Below are 19,067 nucleotides of genomic sequence, written 5' to 3' on the forward strand. Positions count from 1 at the left end.
TGGAGTAACCACTCCTGCCTTTTAGCAGCTCTGCATGCTTGTGCATTTATTTATTTATTTATTTATTTATTTATTTATTTATTTATTTACTTACTTACTTACTTACTTACTTACTTACTTACTTACTTACTTACTTACTTACTTACTTACTCAAATACATATTTGTAATATACATACTGTAGATATAACATTGTTTATAAACATAAGCTGGGTACTGATAAGAGGGAACATTAGGACAGGGACAGTAGGCATGCTGGTGCGCTTATGCACACACCTTACTGACCTCTTAGGAATTGGGTAAGGTCAACAGTGGACAGTCTAAGTTTTGTGGGTTGGTGACAAAACCACATAGTCAGATAGTGAGTTCCAGGCATTAACCACTCTGTTGCTAAAGTCGTATTTCAGAATATTTGGATTTAGTTAGATCAGGGCAGGAATGGCTGTGCTGTGACCTTCTAAATATTTCTCAACAGAAACTCCAACTTTTGCCATAATTGACTTTACTTGCTGGGTGTTGGAGGCCTACAGGCTACTAATCTCTGTAGTAAGATGCAAAAACCCAAATGTGTTACATATTCATACAGCCAAGAGCTAGGGCTCCACTCAGGTTTGCCAGAATAGTGGGAAAGATATTCAGCCCTGATTGGTTAAGCAGTCTGACAACTCCCTATAAAAGGGAGAACTGTCAGACACGGCTTTGCTGGATTGTGAACTGTCATTGAATAAAGCAGTTGTGTTAATTGTTCAACCTGTGACATGCCTCTTCCTCTGATGATCTAACATACAGAAAATATAACTGTGGAGTCTGCGGAGAGGGGCGGCATACAAACCTAATTAATAATAATAATAATAATAATAATAATAATAATAATAATAATAATAAACATTGAGAAACAGCTAAGATGTACGAATCCCAGCGACCGGTTAGGTCCCACAGCGTTGGCCTTCTCTGGGTCCTGTCGACTAAGCAATGTCGTTTGGCGGGACCCAGGAGAAGAGCCTTCTCTGTGGCGGCCCTGGCCCTCTGGAACCAGCTCCCCCCAGATATCAGAGTTGCCCCCACCCTCCTTGCCTTTCGCAAGCTCCTTAAAACCCACCTCTGTCGTCAGGCATGGGGGAATTGAAATTTCCCTTTCCCCTAGGCTTATAGAATTTATACATGGTATGCTTGTATGTATGAGTGGTTCTTTAAATTGGGGTTTTAAAGATTATTTTTAATATTAGATTTGTTTACATTGTCTTTTTATACTGTTGTTATCCGCCCCGAGTCTTCGGAGAGGGGTGGCATACAAATCTAATAAATAAATAAATAAAATAAATAAAGAGAGATTCCAATCCTATTGGATTCTGGGAGAATGATCATAACCTAAGATAAAATATATCAGGTTATGAAAAGTACAATGGGACCAGTCTAATGCTTGCTCAAATGTTTTTTCTTCATGCTTTTGCCTTCCTCAACCAAATGTTATGTTCCGCTTTCTATTGCCATATTCTTTGTCTTTAAATTTATTAAATTTACATAAAGTAAAAGACAAATGTTAAAAAGAAAGAAAAAAAAGAAAGAAAGAAAGAAAAAGATAAATTAAATGCATGAAATATAATCACTTTTGATCTTATCTTTTCTTCAAAATACTGTATAACTGCATTTTTCTAATCCCTCCTCCTGCTGAGTGAGTTATATTCTTGAGGGTGACCAGACATGAGATAAGCCAGTGACAGCTATATCGTCATAAGCATAAACTTTGTCTTTTTAGTAGTAATTGTTCAGTACAGAGTTGATTCCATTAAACTTGATTTCTCACCCAGCCCTGCTCCACAATCAAAGAGGAAAAATGGTTTTATAATTTGAGCACTTGCTGGTTAATTTATAGACGGTGAACAAGATATTTTTCTAAATATAGGCACTCACGAGACAGATGCTTCTAAATGGCACTTTGTCTGACCTTTTCAAATAAAAACACTTGCAAGCTTCTCCTTTTCAATGCATGGTCACAAGTGTCTAGAACGATATATAGCTCTTTGAGAAGAGCGATGGTTATCTCTACTTTTGGATTTAGAGATGGAATCAGGTCATTTTGCAAGCCAAAATATTGAATAGGGGAAGGAGGAAATGATGTTAGGCTTATTTTGCAAGCAAAAGTAGCTTCCCTATGTGAAACTGATGTCTACACTCTTTCTCTCCTTAATCCATAGTGCATGTTGCTAAGGATGTTTATCACTTGCTGTTTGTTAGTTTCTCTAGAAAACCATTCACTATACTTTTTCATCTTTCAAAAGTATATTTCATAAGAAGCCAAATTCTGGAATTATTTTCATATTGGAGCAAATAGCCATAACTCAAATGCATTGTCCTTAACTTTGTACATAACTCTGATTTATCTTTTTTGTTTATTTATTTTTATATTTTATTGTAAACCACTGAGTCATTTAAATGAGATGGGCAATATAGACGGATATAGATATACAGTGATACCTCGTCTTACAAACATCTCGTCATACAAACTTTTCAAGATACAAACCCGGGGTTTAAGATTTTTTTGCCTCTTCTTACAAACTATTTTCACCTTACAAAACCACCGCCGGCGCTGGGATGCCCCACCTCTGGACTTCCGTTGCCAGCGAAGCCCCTGTTTTTGCGCTGCTGGGATTCCCCTGAGGCTCCCCTCCATGGGAAACCCCACCTCTGGACTTCCGTGTTTTTGTGATCCCAGCAGGGGAATCCAGCAGTGCAAAAACGGGTGCTTCGCTGGCAATGGAAGTCTGGAGGTGGGGTTTCCCAGCGAGGGAAGCCTCAGTGAAATTGCAGCATCGCAAAAACACAGAGGTCCGGAGGTGGGGTTTCGAGGACTTTGGTGTTTTTGCGATGCTGCAATTTCACTGATGCTCCCTTCGCTGGGAAACCCCATCTCCAGACTTCCGTTGCCAACGAAGCACTCATTTTTGTGATGCTGGGATTCCCCTGTAGCATCGCAAAAACACAGAGGTCCAGAGGTAGGGTTTCCCATGGAGGGGAACCTCAGGGAAATCCCAGCAGCGCAAAAATGGGCGCTTTGGCTGGCAAAAGGGGTGAATTTTGGGCTTGCACGCATTAATCGCTTTTCCATTGATTCCTATGGGAAACACTGTTTCGTCTTACAAACTGTTCACCTTAAGAACCTCATCCCAGAACCAATTAAGTTTGTGAGACAAGGTATCACTGTACTAATAAGTAAAATTGTCTTATTTTTCTCTTTTATTACGTGTTATTTTATTCATTCAATTGTTGTTGACATCATTAAGCATCATCTGGTAAGAATCCACAATAAACATTCAGAAACAAAGACATAAATCCTTTTTACCTTTTTCAAGTGGGTCAGCAGAAGTGATGGATAAATTCTTGCCCTTTGGAAGAAATTAAAAGGAGAAGCCAAGCATTACTTAATTGCATTGAAATTGGATGTCAAGGATACATTTGTATATAATTCTATTACCAAATGTTGTCCTAGGAACAAAATTCAGCCTGCTGAGAATTTGCTCATTTCAGTTAATAGCAGAAGCCATCTATTTATCTGGAAAGAGCAAACTGGACCCCTTTGGAGTTGACTGAATTACAGTTTCCAGCATTCCTCACTTCTGACCAGGTTAGGGGAAGCTGATGGAAGTTGAGGTTTAATAACATCTGGAGGACTACAATTTCTTCCCCCTTGCAAAATTACACGTATGCTGAAATTTAGACAGGATCAGCAAACAACCACATTGCACAGAAACTTTTACAGTACTTTCCAGTAATCAAGTATGGGAAGATACATGTAGACCTCAACTTACAACCAAAATTGGAGCCCAAATTTCTAAGCAAGACATTTGTTAACTGAATTTTGCTCTATTTTATGACTTTTCTTGCTGCTCTTGCTAAATGAATCACTGCATTAGTAATATGGTTCTTAAGTGAATCTGGCTTCCCCATAGACTTTGCTTGTCAGATATGATCCCAAGCAGGGGTGGGTTCTAACTTACCTTGCTGCTGGTTCACTTCCTCCTGCGCTGTGTGGCCGCCCATGTGCCTATTGCATGCACACATGCACAGTGCAGAAAAAATAACCCCATCCCCCAAAGCCAAAACCAAGATGGTGACATATGCGCAGTGCTGGAAATCTGGATTTTGCACATGCTCAGAAGAAAAAAGTCCCATTAAAAATCCCCCCCTAAAAAAAATCCATTTAAAAAAAAGAGATGGTGTCCAATGTTCCCTCTAATTTTTTTCCCCAGTGTGGGCAGAAAAGTATAGTGTCTGAGCGGCAGTCCCCTTGGGACTGGGCGGCAAATAAATAGATAAATAGATAAATAGATAAATAGATAAATAGATAAATAGATAAATAGATAAATAGATAAATAGATAAATAGATAAATAGATAAATAGATAAATAGATAAATAGATAAATAGATAAATAGATAAATAGATAAATAGATAAATAGATAAATAGATAAATAGATAAATAGATAAATAGATAAATAGATAAATAGATAAATAGATAAATAGATAAATAGATAAATAGATAAATAGATAAATAGATAAATAGATAAATAGATAAATAGATAAATAGATACATACATACAGACATAAGAAAAAAAATCCCTTCTTTTTTATTAAAAGAAATTAATAATTTTAAAAAACCAAAATCCATTACTATTGAAACTAAAACAACCAGCAAAACCAAAAACATAACTATTAATAAAAACAGGTGAGGACTGGGTTTTTTCCCCTCTGTTATTAAAGTGCTTTTACCATATGCAGAGTCACTTCTCTCTCTGTTTCTCTCTCTTTCCTTTCATTCTCTGCCTCAATCATTTTCTCATTTCTCTTTTTTCTCCCCTTTTTTCTATCATTTCTCTCTCTCTCTCTTCCTTCCACTCTCTCTCTTGCTTTCTCTTTCTCTTTCTTGCTTTCTTCCTCTCTCTCACTCTTTTCCTTCCTTCCTCTCTCATCTCTCTCTCTCTCTCTCTTGCTTTCTCTCTCTCTCCCCCTTTCTCTCTTTTTCTCACTTTCTCTCATTTTTTCTTTCTTTCTCTCTCACTCACTCTTTCTCTCTTGTTTTCTTTCTCTCACTCTTTCTCTCTATTGTTCTCTCTCTCTTGCTATCTCTTTCTCTCCCCCTCTTTCTCTCTCTCTTTCTCACTTTCTCTCTATCTTGCTCTGTCTGTTGCTCTCACTCTTTCTCATTCTCTTTCCGTTCTTCTCACAGCGGAGACCAGCGAAGGTGATTTTAATGTTGGGTGCACGGGTGCGGACATGCGCTCTCCATCCCCCTGCCACCTCGCCCAGAACATTCAAAATAATAAAAACCTTTGCCGGTGAAGGTTTTTCTTATTTTGAATGTTCTGAGCGGGCTGGCAGGGGGATGGGGAGCGCTCGCACCTGCCGCCCGACATTGAAAATTACCTTCGCCGGCCTCTGCTGTGAGAACGCCTGCCCAGCCTCTCTTGCAGCCCTCTCACTGACAGCCCAGGACGAAAGCGCTTTTGGCGAAGGGACTGCAAGAGCGGCGGGGTGGGCTTTCCCGCTGTGGGAGGAGCTGTGCCTCAAGGCAGGAAGCGGAGGAGGAGAAAGAGAGGCAGATCGGGTGGGCGGACAGGGGGCAGTGGCGATAAACCAGGGGTGTGAGGGGTCCAGAGGCGCAGGGGGCGGGGGCGGCGGCAGCTCCTTGCGCACCCTTGGAAAATGGTGCGGGGGTGTTTTGGGGTGCATGCGCGCAGTTGCGCGCAGCTTAGAGGGAACGGAGGTGGTATCCACAGACCAGCACTGACAGAACTGGTTCCATGACATCATTGTGACATCACCAGCGGGTTGCTACCAGTTCAGGCAAACAGATCCAAACTGGGAACAACCCTCTTCTGATCCCAGGATACTGTAATTATCATAAATATGAGTCAGCGTCCAAGCTGAGCCTACGGAGAGGGGCGGCATACAAGTCTAATAAATAAATACAAATCTAATAAATAAATAAAGCATTTGAATTTTGATCAAGTGATTATGGGGATGTTGCAACAGTTGTAAATGTCAAAAATAGTCATAAGTCGCATTTTTCAGTTCTGTTGTAACTTAGAATAGCCACTAAATAAACTGTTATAAGTCGAGGACTATCAGTATTATTAAAATTAATTCATTAGCCTTAGCCGTCTAGCCAGTGCCGAGGGAAGATGGGAAGACAGAAGTATGTGGACATCTGGACATATTATCTCTGCATTTCAGATCCTCCTGGCTAGAGTTTCCTTTAATTCCAGGATTGATTAGAAATAACAGACATTTTAATTAACTCTCTGGACTCACATTTTTACCATCATAGTGTGACACCAATATCTTGATTCTGAAACTGTGAGTCTGGTTATTGTATTTTGGATACCAACTGAAGCTGAAGAAACAGTAATAAAAAAATTGATTGGATTAAAAATTTAGCTGCTGCTGATTACTATTTGACAGAGCCTAATTTCTTTCCTGCCTCTAGGGCATCCTGGAAGCACCTATTTGATTATTAAGATCAAGCTGTTGGGTTAGATGGAACTTTGATCAAGCCTAGCAGGGACTGTGACTGAAATGAATGCTAAATGTTAGCTGAATAATTGAGAAGCATAATGAGAAATGTTTCTGGAGGAAACAAGGTGAAATTCATGGCTGATGGATGGAGATTAAGGTTGACAGCCAGATGGAGAATTCTTTTATTTTTGGAAACTGGACTCAAACTCTCAAACATATACATCTGACTTAGAGGTGGGTTCCTACTGGTTCTAATCAGTTCTTTAGAACCATTAGTAAACCGGCTATGATGTAACAGAGCTGGTTCTGTGAGTGATAATCCGTGGGTGCCGCCACATTGAATTTTGAAGCTATTTTTTAATTGTTGCGGGGGGGGGGAAGCATGCACATGTGCTCAATGCAACCCTGAGCAAACATAGAAACATAGAAGTCTGACGGCAGAAAAAGACCTCATGGTCCATCTAGTCTGCCCTTATACTATTTTCTGTATTTTATCTTAGGATGGATATATGTTTATCCCAGGCATGCTTAAATTCAGTTACTGTGGATTTATCTACCACGTCTGCTGGAAGTTTGTTCCAAGGATCTACTACTCTTTCAGTAAAATAATATTTTCTCATGTTGCTTTTGATCTTTCCCCCAACTAACTTCAGATTGTGTCCCCTTGTTCTTGTCACTTTCCTATTAAAAACACTTCATTGTTTTCTTCCAGACGTAACATCATCAGTGTTAGAGAGTGGGGGGTTTGCACTCTGTTTTTATGCAGTAACTTGCCCTGCCAACACCAAGTGTTGATGTCAACTGGTTGAATAATGAAACAACTGCAAGCAAACAACCAAGCTCAGAGAGCACCAATGACTTCACTTTATATATATTGTTGTTATTAGTCACAAAGTCCGATGCATCGCGGCCCCCTGGACAATGTTCCTCCAGGCCTTTCTTTCCTCTAGCATCCCCCCCAAGTCCATTTAAGCTCACGCCTACTGCTTCAGTGACTCCATCCAGCCACCTCATTCTCTATTCGTCTCCTTCCTCTTTTGCCCTCAATCTTTCCCAGGATCAAGCTCTTCTCCAGTGAGTCCTTCCTTCTCATTAGGGTGGCCAACATATTTGAGTTTCATCTTCAGGATCTGGCCTTCTAAAGAGCAATCAGGGCTGATCTCCTTTAGCTCTGACCAGTTTGTTTCCCTTGCAGTCCAAAAGACTCGCAGGAGTCTTTCTCCAAAACCATAGTTAGAAACATAGAAACCAGCAGCAAAACGACCCAGAACTCACCCCTGATCTCATTGCTGGAATACTTTGCCTGGGTGCAGAATTTTAGTTCCTAAATTACTCTTTCTTGAAGATTAAAACTTACCGGTCGTGCAGATGGTAGAACTTTCCTTTTCATGGCTGTCTGAGGTTTCTGTCTATATAGAGAATTATTCCTTTCTTTCCTGCTTCTCATTTTTCTGCTTTCACATAGTCCCATCCTGTCTCTGAAATAAATGCAAGCAGGACTGACTTTAAACATTTAATATTGTCATTTCTTGTTTTGCTTTATCAAAACATTAAAATATTATAAAATGTTCATAATATTTTCATAAAATGATAAAGATGTGAAAGAAATGGAACTATTACCATATAAACTAGCATGGAAGAAAAATAAAGTCATTTATCTCAAAATAGGAAAAATGCAATGTTTATATTCATAATAAAGATCAAATGATGAACATAAAAAAATAATCTTAAAATCTGTTAATATTTCAGATATAAGAAATTAATCTTATGAGAGAACATTGTCTGGGGCAAAAGATATAGAATAAAAGTCTCCTCCATCAACTTTGCCCTTTTGTCAGCTTTTTTTTTTGTTTAAAATTATTTATTTTTGTATCTGTCTAGTGCAGCTAAGATCAAAATCCCGAACCTCTAACTTTCTTTACCTTAAGAGAATGTTACTGGTTTGGGCTGGATTTCTGTGTGTATGTGTATTACTTTTTTGCCTGCAAGCTTTTCTTAATGTTCTTCTTCACATCTCCTAACAATGATGTGAACATCCCTTAGTAACCATTCTAATATGACTTATTTTGCCTTCAGGTCATTCTCAGCCATTACAGAGAAAATTTATACTTTGGCAATTAAAACGTAAAGTAGTACTTTCCTTCTTATCCCAATTTTTTTTATTATTACAGCTAAAATTACATGAAGTTGTGTTGTTGTTAATTGCGGTCGTATCTTATCCATCGCAACTCCATGGACAAATCATTTCTCCAGGTCTTCCTGTCCTCTACCATTCTCTGGAGTCCATTTAAGCTCTCACTGACTGTGAATCCATCCAGCCAGTGAATCCATCCAGCCACCTCATTCTCTGTCATCCCCTCCTTCTTTTGCCCTCAATCTTTCCTAACAACAGGCTCTTCTCCAGTTAATCCTTCTTCTTCATTAGGTGGCCATAGTATTTGGGTTTCATCTTCAGGATCTGGCCTTCTAAAGAACAATCAGGGTTGATTTCCTCAGTTTGATCACCTTGCAGTCCAAGGGATTCACAAAAGTCTTGTCCAGCACCATAGTTCAAATACCTCAATTCTTTGGTGCTTTTAAAAGAATATGGCCGATAACAAACTTACCTGACCAGGAGTCGGCAATAAATCACAGATTTTTAGACAATTCACAACCTCTATTAATTTCACAATAATTTCCCATTAAGCAAATGAATATTGACTACTCCCAGTTGGATAATTTTGGCTCACAATGATATTGACTTTTTATTGTTAATACTTGACTTGAACATCTAATTGCAGTATAGATCAATTAATGCTTCACAATGTTTGAGTGGCACATAATGGAATTTTCAATTTTTGAACCTGCTGTCAACATATAAAAAGTACAGAATGGAAGAAGAGCTATATTCTAAATTAATTGGCATTTCTTTATTTCTGATCCATGCTTAATTATTAAAAACAATATAAATAAAGTAAATTGTTTTACTTTAGTTAGTTTTATTCATATGTATTATTAATTTAATCATTCATGTTATTTAAATTGAATTCATCATTCAAAATTTGCATAAAATTTAATAAATAATAATAATAATGAACATGAGTGGTATCTGGATCTTAGTAGGTAATATGTAAGGAGCTTGATCTTGTTTCTCTACATTTGGTAATTAGCAGCATAAGAAAAGGGGGGAAAGAGGGAGATTGGAACATTCATTGTGCTTAAATCTAAAACTCTTGATATTTTAGAATCTTTCCTTTCAGCTGATAAAGAACACATTTGAATACAAACAAATAAGCATGTGTTCAGTAACTAAAACAAGTTTTTTTTAAATGTAAAGATTTCCCTGTCAGGTGTCCAGGTCTAAGGCACATTGTTCATATCTGTTTCTTGACTGAGGAAGCCAGCATTGTCTGAAGACAACTTCTGTATCATGTGGTCAGCATAGAAACATAGAAACATAGAAGACTGACGGCAGAAAAAGACCTCATGGTCCATCTAGTCTGCCCTTATACTATTTCCTGTATTTTATCTTAGGATGGATATTTATTTATTTATTTATTTATTTATTTATTTATTTATTTATTTATTTATTTATTTATTTATTTATTTATTTATTTATTTATTTATTTATTTATTTATTTATTTATTTATTTATTTATTTATTTATTTAGATTTGTATGCCGCCCCTCTCCGCAGAATCGGGGCGGCTCACAACAAAGTGAAAAACAATTTATAACAAATCTAAATTTCTACTAAAAACATTTTAAAAAACCCATTTTCTAAACACACATACATACACACATACCATTCATAAATTGTATATGCCCGGGGGAGATGTCTCAGTTCCCCCATGCCTGACGACACAGGTGGGTCTTAAGGAGCTTACGAAAGGCAAGGAGAGTAGGGGCAGTTCTAATCTCCGGGGGAAGTTGGTTCCAGAGGGTCGGGGCCGCCACAGAGAAGGCTCTTCCCCTGGGGCCCGCCAACCGAAATTGTTTAGTTGACGGGACCTGGAGAAGGCCCACTCTGTGGGACCTAATCGGTCGCTGGGATTTGTGCGGCAGCAGGCGGTCTTGGAGATATTTATCTCTTATATGTTTATCCCAGGCATGTTTAAATTCAGTTACTGTGGATTTACCAACCACGTCTGCTGGAAGTTTGTTCCAAGGATCTACTACTCTTTCAGTAAAATAATATTTTCTCATGTTGCCTTTGATCTTTCCCCCAACTAACTTCAGATTGTGTCCCCTTGTTCTTGTGTTCACTTTCCTATTAAAAACATTTCCCTCTTGAACCTTATTTAACCCTTTAACATATTTAAATGTTAAATATGGCCATGTGTCAAAGATGCATGGAGCGCCATTACCTTCTGTTGTGTTTGGGTTTGGGCCGGCTGCTGCCCCCACGTCTGTGAGAGATGAGTCACAGAGTGATTGCGAAAGCATGGCTGTCAGCCAGGAAAACGTGGCAGACAGCCCAGAGGATGTGGCCGATTGTTCAGAGGAGTTGGCAGACAGCCCAAAGGAACTGGCAGACAACCCAGGGGACTTGGCAGGCAGCCTGTCGGATAGCCTCTCTTCTCTGGATTCGGACGCCGAACAGATAATCAATATACGTAGCCGTAGAGCAATGCAACGTAGGGCTCAATTAAGGGATTATCAACGGTGATTCTGGTGTTACCTGTGTTTGGGTGTGGTCCACAGAATGAGGGCTAGGTGTGGTTCCCATAATGAGGGCTACAGTTACAAAAGGGAACAGAGGCAGAGGCAAACTGTGGGTGTTTATCTGTGTGGTTTGTGTGTTTGCTGTTTCCTGCTTTGAAGCCTCTCCTCTGTGCTTTTGGATTCAACCCAGCATTGTCAGGCAAGTGGGAGTTGGAAAACCTGCGAATAGTTGCTGCTATCGTGCCTCGAAAATTTGGAGAACTATTGGAACCTTCCTGCTATGTGAACTTTGTATTTGTTTGCTTTTACATGAACTTTGTAACTATCTGAATTTTCGCTTCGAACTGTGTTTGTCTTTTCTTTTATGTTTAATACAAGTTTGCTCTTTAGCAATGCTCGTGTGTGTCTGACCTTCTTTCCTGGACCTTTAATTACCGCCTGAGCCCTGTCAGGCAGAACACCTTCCCACCAAAGTGATACCTATTTATCTACTTGCATTTTCATGTTTTCAAACTGGTAGGTGGGCAGGAGCTGGGGAAAGTAATGGGTGCTCACTTCTTTGCATGGAGTTCTGGGTCTCCAATCTGGGCTGCCAGCTCTCCAGCTGACAAACTCAGCACCTTTAAAACAAATGGCATGTCAGGCTGAAGCCATCATTTTGAGTTAGACTTTGGCTTGCCATGGTATCCATCATCATTTTTGTTTCATTAGCTTTGTGATACAAATTAGTCTGACAATATTTATATTAAAAAGCAGGTTATAAATGGATGCTGTCATATTGTTGCTGTCATTATACCACAGCTCATCTAGATTCATAACTTTTAACTAGATTGTCCAAAGAAAACTGATACATGACCATCTTCCAGTTATTTTTCAATCATAAATAAAAGGCTGCAAACCCAGCAGGTGCTGCTTTTGCTGCTTAGGTGCCACGTTTACACAGGAGTAAAATATATTACTAAATTAATGGTGTCTTGTCATCAACCAATGGTTAAAATATTGGGAGACATTCCAGTCCTGAAGAATACTCACACCATAAGCATAACCAAAGACATTCATTAAATGACCCATTTTGAGTTGACATGAAATCGCATGTTTAAAAAACATTTTTCCACATTATTTTATTTCAGACAAGACGGAGTGGCTGTGGGTCTTGCCTCCCAAGGACAATTCCATCTGTCCGTCCATTACCCTGGGGGGGGGACTACTGACCCCCTCAGAGAGGGTTTGCAACTTGGGCGTCCTCCTCGATCCACAGCTGACATTGGAACATCATCTTTCGGCTGTGGCGAGGAGGGCATTTGCTCACAGTCACTCATGCCCTCATCACCTCGAGGTTCGATTACTGCAACGCTCTGTACATGGGGCTACCTCTGAAAAGTGTCTGGAAACTTCAGATCGTACAGAACGCAGCCCGAGAGCCATCATGGGGCTTCCAAGATTCGCCCACGGTTCTTCAACACTCCGTGGCTTGCATTGGCTGCCGATCAGTTTCCGGTCACAATTCAAAGTGTTGGTTATGACCTTTAAAGCCCTACATGGCAATGGACCAGATTACCTCCGGAACCGCCTGCTACCGCACGAATCCCAGCGACTGATAAAGTCCCACAGAGTTGGCCTTCTCCGGGTCCCGTTGACTAAACAATGTCGTTTGGCGGGCCCCAGGGGAAGAGCCTTCTCTGTGATGGCCCTGGCCCTCTGGAATCAACTCCCTCAGGAGATTAGAACTACCCCCACCCTCCCTGTCTTTCGTAAACTACTCAAGACTCATTTTTACCGCCAGGCATGGGGGAGTTGAGATAGCTCTTCCCCCTAGGCCATTACAAGTTATGCATGGTATGTTTGTGTGTATGTTTGGTTTTATAATAGGGGTTTTTAGTTGTTTTTATTATTGGATTGTACATGTTGTGTTTATTATTGTTGTTAGCCGCCCTGAGTGTGCGGAGAGGGGCGGCATACAAATCCAATAAATTATTATTATTAATTATTATTATTCCTTCTGGGCCTGCAAAACTATATCCTTTATGATATCTCTATGGTCTCATTTTAACCACCATAAATTATCTGGGTATTATTAATCTACAGGTTCCTCTCACTGCCTATAAATTCAAAGAAAAATAAACAGAGAATTTACATTATTTTATGTACCGGTATATTTCTCCTAGTCCACTAAATTGGATATGCAGTTTTGAACAGTATGCAAATTTCTGCCATAATTTCTTCTCAGATTAATGCACTGTTTTATGCTACTTTCCTAATAATCCATAATACTGTGCATAGAATTTGTCTAAGAACCATTATTTGGCACAATCTCAGAGTTGTAGTCCAATTTTCAAAAAAAGTTGCCAAGATTAGATTCATGAACTGATCTGTGAGTGAGAAAGTAGTTTTTGTGGAAATATGAATTTAACGGATTAATTTATTTTCCATCAGTAGCATTACCTCAGGACTGAGTCCAAGAGGACTCAGTATGATTCCTCCCCTTACCTGGTCTAGCACTACCCCATCACAGCCACTGCCAACTATCAACAGCTGTTGATATTCTATTCAATTGTTATCTCCACTTTAGATCAATCCATCACTGTCCAGAAATTTTACAAAGGAAAATGGATGCATCTATTATTTATCCTTCAAACAAAAACTAAAAAGCATCTTGTGCTTTAATCAACAAACTGATAAGATAAACAATAAATGCCTCACAAATGTAATAAAGCTTTATTCATCCATCCATCCATCCATCCATCCATCATTCATTCATTCATTCATTCATTCATTCATTCATTCATTCAGTTAGTTAGTTAGTTAGTTGACTTTTATGCCGCTCCTCTCTGAGGACTTGGGGCACTTCACAACATATAACAAACAATATACAATTTATTTATTTATTTATTAGATTTGTATGCCGCCCCTTTCCGTAGACTCGGGGCGGCTCACAACATAATAAAACAATTCATAACAAATCTAATAATTTACAATTTAAAATTTAAAATAGTTAAGAAAACCCCATCTTTAAGCAGACATACCTACAAACATACCATACATAAATTATATAGGCCCGGGGGAGATATCTCAATTCCCCCATGCCTGACGACAAAGGTGGGTTTTGAGGAGTTTACGAAAGGCAAGGAGAGTGGGGGCAGTCCTGATCTCCGGGGGGAGCTGGTTCCAGAGAGTCGGGACCGCCACAGAGAAGGCTCTTCCCCTGGGGCCCGCCAACCGACATTGTTTAGTTGACGAGACCCGGAGAAGGCCGACTCTGTGGGACCTAATCGGTCGCTGGGATTCGTGCAGCAGAAGGCGGTCTCGGAGATATTCTGTATACTGTATCTTAGATCCAATTCATTTATTTAAAAGTCTAAAACCCCAAGAAACAATTAAAAACAGTCATTCCATTCGCTCAGCATTCTCTCAATACATTCATTGGCCAGTCAATTCATAGGGACTTAATTATGAATAAATACTTAGGACCATCTCTTTGGCGCTAATTTTCCTTTTGAAAATTAGCCATTTTCAAGGATCAAGAAAAAGGGGAATGATGTGGTCTAACATTCAGTGAATTGAGAAGAGTGGATGTCTGAACATTTTTCTAGTCACCCAAGAATAACAATTAACCAGTTACAGCCCTCCTACAAAAATGGGCTAAATTATGCTCTTAATTCTGTAGCCCTTTTCTCCCTGTATTTTTAAGACATCCAATGAACAAAAGACTATCACTTCTTTAGATTCAGTGCAAAACTTCTACAACTTATTTTTTTTGACAAGCAAATTAATGCAGTTCTCAATTCAAGAATAATAAACATGGTCAAGGTTATTCAGTATATTGTCTGTCATATCATATCACCATAGCAAGCATCCCGTAAAGTTTAATATTGACAAATTTAACCCCAGGACTTTAAAATATCACAAATCATCCATAAATAAAATTCAAATAAATATATTTTGTACTTAAATGTTTAAATCACCAATGAAAATGTAAATATTTCATTAATTTCATTTTTGTTAGGCAATTTTAAGTTCTTCAGAACCATTCACCATAAGTAGTTTTTAAGTTCATTTTGTTCTACTGCAAATAATGGAATATTGCATTTAATAAAGATCAAGTAAAACATCCAAAATTTAATGAATTTTTGGATTCAGACCAAAATGCCAGAGAAATCTTATGTTTAAAGAAAAAATTGTGAGGGTGTGCATTTGTATATAAAATGCATATAAGCAGTTGCTGGCAATCATATTTGTTCACCATTTTCAAATTTATTTATTTACTTATTTATTAATTTTTTATACTGCCTTTCTCATTCTGCAAAGCAGCAAATTGAAAATAAGTGGCTGGGGTTCGTGATAATAACTAAATTTGCCTTTGACTGCCAACAATTTTGAGGAATAAATCATTCATCCATTATTACATGGAGACTGTATATTAGTCAACATTATATACACATTTATCCTGAATATTTTTATAAAATTAGCAGTCTCTAGTATACACTTATGACAATATTTCACATGACCACATACTTACAAAATACCAAAAGAAAGAGAAGATGAGTAAAAGTTGAGAATGCTGAATCATGTTGAACAAGAAGAGCAGTGAATATAAGTTTGGATAAATGTGGCTGCTCAAAGTTATTTTTTTCTCCTTATGTTATGCTTAACATCTGTTAAAACTATTCCCTCTTTACAAATAGGAAATTAAGTTTAAATGAATGGTTTACACTCAGCTGCTGGGCAGATTCTGTCCAATGTTGAATTTTATAGATCACATTCAATGCATTCAAATACAGTCCCAATTGGTTAATATTGAATTCAGTTTCTCACCTTAGAGTTGCTTGTGTGGGGATCAAAACATTTCTCATGAAATTCCAGAAATCCTCCAGAATTGCTAAAAGAAAAAACAAACCAGGTCTGTTTTTTAATGGTCTGCTTGATAAGAATGCATGCAACTAGAAAAATGTTCTAATAAAGTAACTCCGCTTTGTCAGTTGACTTCTGTTAGTGGTTTCCTGCCAACACCATCAGAATAACAAAGTGGGACAGGGTTGCTGCTGTCTAAAGCCTTAAGACCAGCAAATCAACTAAATAGCATATGTTGAGCTAATCTTAGACTTGTGGCTACTTCAATGGAAAATAAAATGTCCTCAGGAAGAAACTCGAGAGGACTAGAATGAGCTGTTTTTATGTTTACAGGCCAAATTCTATATTTTTAAATTTCCATTTATTTACCTTTTACTTATTTACATCCAAGAAATTATTTTTGTTTAGAGTTCCTGCTTTTACGAAAAAAAATTACATTGTGGTAAAATATAATAAATAGACAATATACAAAAGAAGTTTCACCAATAAAAATGTATACTTTGCCCTCAAAAAATGAGAGAAGTAAATTACATTTTGTAATAAAATGTCTAAAGAAGTCTTAACGGTTGGGTATTCCAACTGAAGTATCATGCCTCAATCTTTTTATGTGAACCTTGTCCCATTGCTCTCAGCCTGATATACTAGACGATAACTCTTTTTTTTCTTGGACACTCCCAGGAAATGTTAGGGGATGTAGACATTTGAAAGCTACCACAGTTAGGGAAATAGGGTGGACTTATCGAATGGGAATGGATATAGACTGAATAACAAGGGAGTCATGCATTCTAAATGAATCCATCTGTCAACAGCATGACAATAACGTTTTGAAGCAGCAGCTGTTATTTTCCAAATAGTTTACAAAAGCAGCTCCATATAAAAGGAATCAGAATAGGTGTGCCTGCAGAAGGAAGGGAATACAATTGAAAAAAATGGCCACACTACTTCCCCGTTTCAAAGAAAATTTTATTTTGTTGTCTTCTAGGGCACCACTTCTTTTTGTTCTCATTCTTAGTTCTAATGCCCTATCCATGTATCCCCAGAGGACTGATGACGACATGGAACATCAATAGAGAAGAGTTCAGGTAAGCTGAGAAAGAGCTGGAGTGAGGGATGTTGTCTAAGAAAAGGGAGCGCATAGGAAGGACTGAGAGGAGAGCAGTGTTCCCTCTAATTTTTTGGGGGGGTGGGCGGAAAAGTATAGTGTCTGAGTGGCAGTCCTTTCGGGACTGGGCGGCACAGAAATAATAAATAAATAAACAAATAAACAAACAAACAAATAAAAAACCCACCCTGTTTTGCCTCAGAGAATTTCAAAATAAAATACTGTACTGTGTGTCTATAACAGTGAGCTCATAATAGGGCAACTCTATCAATATCAAAATGCCACTTAAATAGTTGAGCTAGTTTCAAACTAGATTTTGATTTTCTTTCTCTCTTCCTTACTCCCATTCTTTTTCTTTCTTTTTCCTTCCTCCCTTTTTTCTATCTGTTTCTCTCTCTTCCTCTCTTCCTCTCTCTCTCCTTCCCTCTCACTCTTTCCCTCTCGGCTTCTGGGCAGGTTTGGAAAACTCTGGGTTGATGATGATTTTTAAGTGAGCGATTGCTCACTGCTCAGCTTAGAGGGGACTATGGCGGAGAGCAGCATGGATAAAAGAAGGGATGCGCAGAAAAGGATTGAAGGGGGAAAAGGGAATAATTGCAACAATCCAACAAGCCATGCTTCTCTGCTGTGGAAACCCAGCAATGTCAAAAGTCAGAAAAGTCCAGCAATACTGGAAATGAAGAGAGGCCATCCAATCACTATCCCCCCCCAAAAAAAGTTTCCCTTTCCCTGTTCCCACCATCAATCCCTTGCTTGCATATTCCAATCTTTGGAAGCAGGGGGGATAGTAATTCTTTCCTTCTCTGCCCTATTAGGTTAGGTCCCATTAGATTAGGTCCCACAGAGTTGGCCTTCTCCAGGTCCATTCGACCAAACAATGGCGTTTGGCGGGACCCAGGAGAAGAGCCTTCTCTGTGGCGGCCCCGACCCTCTGGACCCAGCTCCCCCCGGAGATCAGAACTTCCCCCACCCTCCTTGCCTTTCGTAAAACTCTTAAGACCCATCTCTGGCGTCAGGCATGGGGGAACTGAGACATCTCCCCCGGGCCTATACAGTTTATACATGGTATGTTTGTGTGTATGCTTGCTTTTAATAATGGGGTTTTTAGTGTTCTTTAAATTATTAGATTTGTTATATTGTCTTTGTTATTGTTGTGAGCCGCCCCAAGTCTACGGAGAGGGGCGGCATACAAATCGAATTAATAATAATAATAATAATAATAATAATAATAATAATAATAATAATAATAATATTCCCAGGTGCTTCCAAACCAACCTTTCTTTTTCGTTCCTGCTGGGCTTCCTTCCTTCCTTTTCACTGTCACTGCTGGCTTGATAACAATGCTGCAGAAACTGTAAGCTCTGGTTTTTACAGTTGGCTGCTGCTGAGTTGAGATTATTATACTGCTCTGGTCTCTTTAACCAGGTTGGGGTTGGGTGGGCAGGTTGGGTGGGTGGGGGTTGGCACTGCTGAACTGGTTCTGTCCTTTCTCCTGTTGGGTCTATCAGGTTGTCCCTGGTCAGGGTGGCTACATTGTTTGTGGATGCCATTGGTCGGAGGAGTGAAATGCTGATCATTGTTCTTTTCTTCCCCTTCTTCGTCTCAAGACTCAAGAGTTAAATTAATTGCCCATTCAAATATTTTTTTAAAAAACACTATGTTAACATAAAATAGGATGGCATGCAAAGGGAGAAACATTGTAAGGTATGCGACAAGTGGAAGGCATAAAAACATAAACAACATCTCAGTGTAGTAAAAACAGTAGCTCACACTACAGCGATGTTTCTCAACCTTGGAAGCATGAAATGCGTGCACTTCAGCTCTCAGAATTCTCCAGCCAAAATAGGTGTATTTCAAATCCTAGAACTTCCTAATCAGTATGCCAGTAACCACATAGTAAGAAGTCCTCAACTTATAAAGCAATACTTTCTTAGCAAACCAATAAAGAAATGAGGAATTTAGTACT

General features: G+C 38.8%; 1 protein-coding gene across 1 annotated transcript in view; it reads right to left on the reverse strand.

The window, feature by feature from the left end:
- The window catches only part of BLK (BLK proto-oncogene, Src family tyrosine kinase), a 45,202-nt gene extending 29,201 nt beyond the window's left edge, over positions 1–16,001 (reverse strand). Inside the window, exons 1-3 of the mRNA XM_070741761.1 lie at positions 15,964–16,001; positions 7,866–7,986; positions 3,339–3,381 (exon numbers count right to left, since the gene is read on the reverse strand). Of these exons, the coding sequence (XP_070597862.1) occupies positions 3,339–3,381; positions 7,866–7,986; positions 15,964–16,001 (202 nt within the window). The remainder of the gene's footprint in view (positions 1–3,338; positions 3,382–7,865; positions 7,987–15,963) is intronic.
- Positions 16,002–19,067: the final 3,066 nt, after the last annotated feature.

The sequence above is a fragment of the Erythrolamprus reginae genome, chromosome 1 (genome assembly GCF_031021105.1).
Source record: "Erythrolamprus reginae isolate rEryReg1 chromosome 1, rEryReg1.hap1, whole genome shotgun sequence".
Classification (NCBI taxonomy): domain Eukaryota; kingdom Metazoa; phylum Chordata; class Lepidosauria; order Squamata; family Dipsadidae; genus Erythrolamprus; species Erythrolamprus reginae.